General features: G+C 27.2%; 1 protein-coding gene across 1 annotated transcript; it reads left to right on the top strand.

Annotated features, from left to right (window-relative positions):
• Nucleotides 1–3925: 3925 nt before the first annotated feature.
• On the top strand, nucleotides 3926–4519 carry LOC145054221 (uncharacterized). The gene has a single exon (XM_079002365.1). The coding sequence runs from the start codon at nucleotides 3926–3928 to the stop codon at nucleotides 4517–4519; it is 594 nt and encodes a 197-aa protein (XP_078858491.1).
• The last annotated feature ends 5396 nt before the right edge of the window (nucleotides 4520–9915 follow it).

Consider the following 9915-nt stretch of genomic DNA (forward strand, 5'->3'; position numbering starts at 1 on the left):
ATTATAAGTTATTTTAAGTTACTTATTTGAAATTTTTTAACGATTATATAAATATATTTAGGAAATATTTCAGTTAAAATGATATTACAATTTAGTTTTTTTTGCATTTATCACTATAATTTATCACTTTTAACTATTTACAAAATATTATTTGGTTTTTTTAGTCGAACTGAAATTTATATTTAACTTGACACTGTAATATTATATTTAAATTAACAATTTAAGTATTTTGTCCAAACTGTTCAAAAATTGTAGCTTTAAACTGATAATGGTTTACATGCAACAACATTTTAAATTTAATAAATGAAGTATAATATGTTAAAATTTAAAGAAATAACTTTATAAATAGAAGTAAATATGTTATTTTAAAATTGAAATTTAGTCTATTTATGATTACACTTTAGGTTTGATATTTATTTAACCTTATTAACCAACTTACAATCATTCTTAGAAAGACACTACAATTTATCACTTTTAACTATTTATAAAATAATCTTTGGTTTGTTTAAGTTAAATAAAATTTATATTTAAGTGGAGCCTATAATGTTATATTTTAATTAATAATGTAAGTATTTTATATAAATTGTTCAAAAATTATACCTTTAAAATGATAATTGTTTACATCCAACAATATATTAAAACTAATAAATTAAGTATAATATGTTAAAAGTTAAAAAAACATAATTTTATAAGTAGAATTAAAGATATTATTTTAATATTGAAATTTATTTTATATATAAATACACTTTAGATTTGATATTTATTTAACCTAATTACCAAATTATAATTATCATTATAAAGAAATTGAAAAGTCATGGGAGTTTCAAATGAATGTGGTGAAAGGAAAAAAGAACAGGGAATCTAAATTAAATACACATCATATTAATAAATGATATTGTTTTAGGTGAAATTTTAATAAAAAAATATTAATTAGATTCATTTTGAGTTTTTGAACCAAACTTATTAAATTAAAATATTTAATATTTATATTAGAGGAATTTTGTGTTTTAATACAGTAATTTTTAACATAAATGATCCACGTGATATTTGTTTTATCACAACATGATGCGACTCATTGATTAAAACATGCTGTCTAGTAGCTTTATGAATTGACTTTGTCCAGTATACAAACCCCCATGGAGGCTCATATGACACTTTTCATATTGGTCATGTAAAACCAAAAGAAACAATAAGTTGTTATATGTACCCACAACGTTAAATTTTGTAAAGAAATTTGATAAACATTACAATTAAAGTGATTGTCATAGCCATAACCATCAAACTCAAACATTATAATTTGGTCAATTTCTAAAGTATTTATTTCCTTATAATAATTAAAATATGATTTTTCAGGCTACACCTAAATAGATATACATATATCTTCCGATCAAAGAAATTATTATAAAAAAAACTTGTTATGAACCAAAATATAATATTAGTTTCATAATTTTCCAAAAGTTAACACTTATAAATAATAATGAACTTTCACAAATCTTGCATTTTAGTCACTGTATCTAACTAACAAATGAATTTTAGTTTAGAGGATTGATTCAAGAAGTGCATACATGACTTCTTGTACCTGAATTTGGGGGAATGCTAAGAACTATTAAGATATGTGGGAATGGTCTATGAGACTACAGTTGGTTTCTGGAGGGCAATAAAAATTCAAATTGTTAGCACGTATCCTTCCTATAGTAGATTGATTAATTTTTTGTTTTTTGACATTTCAACAGGAATATAGTAATAACACGTAATAAGAACAGAGTAAATTCATGAAATTAGAGAAGAAGAAGGAGACAGAGTAAAAAAAAGAACCTAGAAAAAAGAAATGGAGAAGAAGACCATTGAAGAAGAGAATTATAAATTGTACAACTCAATCCAAAATCGTAAGAATAAAAAATTATATATATATATATATATATATATATATAGTATTTTTGAATAAGGAAATCATTATTTTCCAAAAAATTGGGATCCTAAGATATCAACTTGGAGATTTTCGGCTATTCATTTGGAAAAAAAGATATCGGTTATATTGATTCAAAATTTCAAATTAATTAACTTGCTTATTTAATAAGTTTTAAAATTCAAACTGTTATCTCAAATTGATTCATTTTACGTGGGATATACTGGGAAATAAATTATGAATAATATTAACTTTAATTTTGACTCACAAATATTTTTGTTGATTTAATGGGATTAGATTAGATTTTGTGGGTTAATAACCGAATTATTGATATTCTTATTTAATAAGTTTTTAAAAAAAATAATAAAAGAAATAAACGTGTTTGAATTTTGAAGCCAAAAGCTATAAATAAAGGAGTTAAATTAGAAACAATATTAATTATAAAATATGATATCTCGTATATAAATAGAATTATATGCTTCAATTGATAACATAATTGCTGAATTAAAAGATTCTATAACTAAATGTAATTGTGTTTGATTTTTATTTGGGGAAGGTGATGTGAGCAATTTGATCTAAGGGTGGAAAACATATGATTGAAGTACGATCAAGGGTCCTGATTGCTTCATTGGTGAATTAAGGGTTCTCTTGTAATAATATTTAGATATGAATGAAACTAATATGCTTAAAGTAGATTGATTAATTTTTTTCATGATCTCTCAACAAGAATACATTAATAACATGTAATTAGAAGAGAGAGTAAATGCAAGAAATTGGAGAAAGAGAAAGAGCACAAAGTAAAGAAAGAACCTAGAAAAAAGAATTGAAGAAGAAAATTGCTAAAGAACACTATAAATTGTAGGACTCAATCCAAAATCGTAAGAATATCAAGTTCAATATAATCATATATATATATATATATATATATATATATATATATATATATATATATATATATATATGATGTTTTTGAATAATCAAATAATTATCTTCTAAAAAATGGGATCCTAAGATATCATCTTGGAGATTTCCGGCTATTAATCAAGAAAAAAAATCAGTTATATTGCTTCAAATTTACAAATTAATTGACTTGCTTATTTTATGAGTTTTAAAATTCAAATTATTATCTCAAATCGATTCATTTTATGTGGGATATTTTTTGAGATAAATGATGAATGATAGTGACTTTAATTTTAACTCTCAAATATTTTGCAGATTTAATTGGATTAGATTAGATTTTATAAGATAATAACCAAATTAAGGATATGTTTATTTAAAGAGTTATTTCAAAAAAATGGATTTAAATTTTGAAGCCAAATGCTATAAATAAATGAGTTAAATTAGAATCAATATTAATTATAGAAATTGATATATTTTATTTAAATAAAATGATATGTTTTAATTGATAACATAATTGTTGATTTTAAAGATTATATAATTAATGTAATTGTGTTTGAATTCTATTTGGGAAATATGATGTCATCAATTTATCTAATGGTGGAAAACATATGATTGAAATACAATCAAGGGCCGTAATTGCTTCATTAGTGAATTAAAGGTTCTCTTTTAATAATATTTAGAGATATTGGAAGATTCACGTTGCAAAAAAGATAGAGCATCACAAAAAACTGTTTCTTCTTCCGAATCAATTTTTCAGAATTATACCATATCAAATTTGGATTAGCCCTTAATTCCAAATCATTTTTTTAGGATTATACCATATCAAATTTCATAATACCCGAGCAATATTGTCATAATTACATATTTCAAAGAATGTTTATATATACGTGGTCTTTAAAATATCCAAATAAATTATGATATTTGAAACCTAAAATCTAATATGTATATTAACAATGTACAGTGTCTCTCGTAGTGTTGTATGGATGAGCAAACCAAATATCAAGAGAGCATCTAGGTAGGCCCTCATTTACCCTTTAAATACTCATGTAATCTTCCTTCATCCCTTTAACCTTAAACCTCAAATATCAACCTCTCTCTCTCCTCCTGCCTAGAGAGAGAATGGAACAAAATTTACCAATAATTGCCAAGAAAGTAAGGAGTTTGGTTCGTGTCATCTTCTTCATGTTGAGGAAAGGCATTTCCAAAATTAAATTCTTCGCTGATTTGAACATGATGATTAACCGTGGCAAGATCGCCGGCAAAGCCTTGCACAACCTTCTTTTCAACCACCACCACAATTGGGTTGCTTCCACCTTCCACCGCCAACCACACCACCTCTCCTTCCCTACGACACCACCAGGCGAATACGAATTCAGCTGCAAAGACACGCCTCCTTACCCACTCTCCCTCTTTTCTACCCACAAGAAACACCAAAACAAACATCACCGCCTGGCAACTCCTCACGCGCCTCCGCCTCCTGATGCCAATGACGACATAATCATCAATGCTGCGGTTATGAAGGCCCTGGAGATGCTGACAAGCACCACCGCGTCGCCGGCACTGCCGGGATTTGGGAAGTCTCCGATGGTTAAGCAGCTGAGGATAACAGACTCACCTTTTCCGTTAAGTAACGGTGAGGAAGATGGTCATGTGGATGAGGCTGCTGAGAAGTTCATAATGAGGTTCTATAACAATTTGAAACGGCAAAACTAAATGCCGGTGTAATAAAATGCCATTAGCTAATTTTTCAGAGGTTACACGAGGCTATAACTTGTGCAATTCTCATTTATATTTCTTTTAATCAATTTTGATAATAAAAGTAAATTCGCAATTGCACAAATAGTCAATAGACCAGTCCTAAAAAAACAATATAAACTGAGTCCGCAAAAAAAATGACGAGATCAGTTCGAGACTGGTCCCAGAAAAGACCATACCGTAAAAATGAGTTAGATGTGTGTGTGTCTGTGATGATCAATCCAGAGATGCAATGAATATATAACACCGAATGGAAACAAAAAATGAAAGAATGAATAGGTAAATTTACGAGCGTTGACAATATAAATGGAAAATACAAGTGACTATTTGATATTCAAAAAGAATGATCATTTACTTTGGACATGTTTCGCTGCTATTACTTGAAGAAATGGATCCATGGCGTCATAAACTAAATCAGTATTTTATTACAAAAGCGTAATGTTGTTCATATTGATATTCTCAGTTCATCGTCTAGCGAAAGTCCGCAGTATGTTTCTTGGTGAAAAAAAGCTTTCTATGGATCTGTCCACTTATTTTTCACATGATTTGTATGTAGATATAATTATGCATCCGTGTGAATTGATTTACTTCTCACATATTTTTTGGGTATATGAATGCCCTTAGATTTGTCGAATTGTAATTTGTAAAGTACATGTTTTGCAATTTTGTCAAGAAATTGCATGATAAGTTGGAGTTACTTCTAAAACTCAAACTTTTCGGTATGGAGAAGTTAGCTAAAATGATGTACTTAAGAGTATTAATAAGTCAATAATTTTAGTTTTACACTAGATATTTATAAATGTTGAAGTTTTATACACTTATAAGAATGTAAAAAGATTATTATTTGTACAAAGTTACAAGTGTGAACTTTTTACAATTTCTACATTTCCATAACATAATATAAACACAATCATTACAAAAAGTCCCACCTTGTGAACTTTAACTTTTTGTAAGTAGGTTATAGGGGTTAATATATATGTAATTGATTTCTTCGTCATTAAGGATACAAGGCTTCAATGAGGTAGACAAAAGGTCAAAATTTTGGTAGTTTTAGTTCCACATCAATTTGTATTAAAACTTTGGGGGTAGCAATTTGATATCCTAACGACCTAACCAAACCTTTTGTTTTCCTTTTGTTTACGGGTAAACTACCACCTCAAAATTATTTTAGTTCATTTTGAATAAATATATGATCTGAATGATGTTTATCTTTAATAATAATCGATGTTTTTGGTCATACCTCGTTGCATTAAAGGTCGAACTGTATTGAAATTTGGAAGGGGTTGGCTAAAGGGACATCTCATTTTACCATTTAGATATCCTATATAGTTTTTAAGGTAATTTTATTGGTTAAAATTGTATTCTTTTTTTGAAAAAGATGATTAAAAATAGTTAACTATAGGTTGACTTTTAATAAAGATGTCTATAGAGTGTCTAAAAGGTATCTTAATAGTAGCACTAATTTGGAAAGGTCTAACAGATTTGTAGGGAGATTTAGACATGAATTTCTACGTAGATTCGAATTGATGAACTTTTGTTCAATTATTGTTATGTTTTATTTTTTTAACTGTTATTATGTAGTTTTGACTATTTTAGTTTGAATTAATGAAATCAAATTCATTTTTTATTAATTTTGATTTTATTTAAATTAATTGTACTTTTCATATATTTCTTTTAAAAACATGTGAAAAGACAAAAGTGAAGAAAAATGAGAGGTGATTTCCTTTATGAAAGGAAAGTAAAATAAGAATTGACCCGAGCGCTAATATTGACAGGACAGGAACTATGTTGATTGTTGAGTAGTTGAGTACACTATTTGAAGTTTTGAACAAATAATTTTTTCGCATGCCCGGGAAATTTTGATTTTTGATATTTGGATCGCACTTTATTACTATGAATATCAACCCCCCTTTACGCAATACTTTTGTCAAACAAAGACATAAAGCTTAAGTCCTAACACGTGATGAATAAAGTTCATATATATGGGCACAGGGCATATCATTATCAATTATCAACACTTTTCTAACTAGAGTACCTAAGTTTCGAAAGAATTCTAAGATATTTTAAAAGAACACGACGCTTTGTAACAACTATAAGTAATAGAAAGCAACAATAAGCCAAAACGATTTTTAACACTTAAGATGGGCCGGTAAAAAATATTAACCTACCAATCCAACCCAATCGGTAAACCCATTAAAATTTAATATATATTTAATTATTATTATTATTATTTAATATTTTAATTATAATGTTTTATTAATATCTCTTCTCCTTATTCTAATAAAAAAATAATTTTATTTTTCGAATAAAAAAGTCTTGATTTTTTAACCTTTTGTATAGAAAAGCCCAGAAACCGGCTAATTTATTCACTTAGTCTTTTTTGACCTGTTTAGCAGGTCAAATGACCAAATTGTTAATTTTTCGAAAATAATGAGAATTTTTTGCAGATTTCGTCAAAATTTTTATATAATGTATAAACATATTTCTTACATATCTATATCTATTTTTACGTATTATTGTATTTTTTATGTTTTTATATGTATATATTTACGTATTTTTATGTATTTTAAATGTATAAATGTATTTTTTACTTATTTATATGTATTTGTAACCATTTTACATTTTTTTATGTATTTTTATGTATTATTTTTTATGTATTGTGTATGTTATATATTTTTACGTATTTATGTATTTTTTAAGCTTTTTATATAGATGTTTATGTATTTTAAGTGTATAAACGTATTTTTTACGTATTTATATATATTTTTAAGTATTTTACATATTTTTATGTATTACGTATTTATGTATTTTTTTAAGTTTTTAATATAGATGTTTTTGTATATTTATGTATTATAAATGTATAAACCTATTTTTTACGTATTTATATGTATTTTTAAGTATTTTACATATTTTTCATGTTTTTTTATGTATTACGTGTATATATATACTTTTGTATTTATGTATTTTTTTAATTTTCTTATATAGATTTTTAAGTATTTTTAAGTATATTAAATGTTTAATTGTATTATTTTTACGTAAAAAATATATAAACACATAAAAATAATACAATTAACCATTTAATATACATAAAAATATATAAACATCTATATAGGAAAACTAAAAAATACATAAATACGCAAAAATACATATAAATACATAATACACAAAAAAAAAACACATAAAAACACACAAAAATATGTAAAATACCTAAAAATACATATAAATATGTAAAACAATATGTCTATACATTTAAAATACATAAATACACAAAAACATCTATATAAAACACTTGAAAAAATACTTAAATACGTAATACATAAAAAATATATAAAATACTTAAAAATAGATATAAATACATCAAAAATATGTTTATACATTTAAAATACATAAACATCTATATAAAAAGCTTTAAAAAATACATAAATACGTAAAAATACATATAAATACATAATACATAAAAAATGACACGCAAAAGTACATAAAAAATATGTAAAATGGTTAAAAATACATATAAATAAGTAAAAAAAAATACGTTTATACATTTAAAATACATAAAAATACGTAAATATATACATATAAAAACATAAAAAATACATAAATACGTAAAAATAGATATAGATATGTAAAAAAAATATGTTTATACGTTATATAAAAATTTTAACGAAATTTGCAAAAAAATCCATTATTTTCAAAAAATTAACAATTTGGTCTCATGACCTGCTGAACAGGTCAAAAAGGCTAAAGTGAATAAATTAGCCAGTTTTTGGGCTTTTCTATTCAAAATGTGAAAAAGTTAGGACTTTTTTACTCAAAAAATAAAATTTATGACTTTATTAAAAATTAGCCCAAAACATTGGGACTTTTCTGGAGATATCTCTTAATACTTGCCACTTGTCAACCTATTGATTATTAATTTCAAATTTACATTTTAAATTTCCCACTATATCTATATTAAATGTAACGCCCGCGTTTCCAGGCTAGGCATTTTCGTTGATGTAATAGTCTAGGTTAACCTTTGTAACCCATTTTGAAATAATAGAAGTGTATTATTTGAGTATTATGTGTTTTGTGCTTAATTGCTTAATTATGTGGTTTGATTAATTAAGAATAAAAATAAGCGTCAAAATTTAAGTGTAAAATAAACTTGATATCTTTGGATAATGTTGTAGTAGTTGAAACGAGGTTTCCGAATATATAAAGAGCGCCAGAATCTGACTTCGTATGAGGAAGTTATGATTTTCTGAAGTTTCGACTTAGCGGTATGCAGCCCGAAATACTTGATTTGAGATCTAGCGGTTTTTAGTCGAATCGATCTAAACGAGAATCGAAGATCTCGTTGTTGGTATCAAAACGATGAAAAGTTAGGCGAGAACGGACGTCAAACGAAGAAGTTATGAATTTATAACGAAGTTTTTCTGTCCCGGCCTACTAAAAATAATTAATAAAAATAAAGTCAAAATTAGCCGACGGAGTCTAAACGAGAGTTGTAGAGCGTAGTCTCACCTACGTGTTGATATAAAGAACGTCGAAAACGGAGTTCGTATGAAGAAGATATGAATTTCCGAAGTTTATTAAATAATTTGTATTTAAATTTAATCTTTAATTCGGATGTATATCCGAAGGAGTCACCGATCTGATCCGAAGTACTCCCAGCGTACCGCGAAGCATGACGCACCTCGCACTCGAGTTCTTCGGATGATGCATGTCATGACGATTCGGACGCGTACGCCCCGCGTACTGATGTACGCCCAGCGTACTCCAAGGCTCCAGCCTCCTATAAATAGGATGCGAGGGTTCCGGGCATTTTTGCTCATTTCTTCTCCTTTTTGTGCCGAAGCTCTGCGCGTAAACCCCCGAAGCCATCCCGACACCCCGGATCTCATATCCAAATTAAGAAGGAAGTTTCACGCTCCTGGGATCCCGAGAAGTGCGATTCCCGAGCCGAAGCTCTGCCCGCGAGAAGTTCGATTTTTGTAGAGATCTTCCAGGTCTGCTGAGGATTACTACTTCTGTAAGCCGTAGTGTTGTCCGATCATCTTCTGATCAAGTGAGTGTATACTACCTTTCATAAACACGATAATAATACAAGTATGGTTTGAGTGTATTAAGTATATTGTTGTTTATATGCGTGAGTGTGTGGTTACTTTCTTCTAACGCATAATTATAAAGTATTTTATACGAAATACGTGTTATGTGTATGTTTTGTGTTATATGTGTGAATGTGTATTCACTTTCTTTTATCTCATAGATATGATTTATTTTCTATGAAATACGTGTTATGTGTGTGTGCCTCATCTGTTACGTGGAATATGTATTGATTAAAGCATGTTATACAGGTTTTAAACTATGTATAA

Source organism: Lactuca serriola, chromosome 1, assembly GCF_051521515.1.
Source record: "Lactuca serriola cultivar US96UC23 chromosome 1, Lser_US96UC23_V15, whole genome shotgun sequence".
Taxonomy (NCBI): Eukaryota; Viridiplantae; Streptophyta; class Magnoliopsida; order Asterales; family Asteraceae; genus Lactuca; species Lactuca serriola.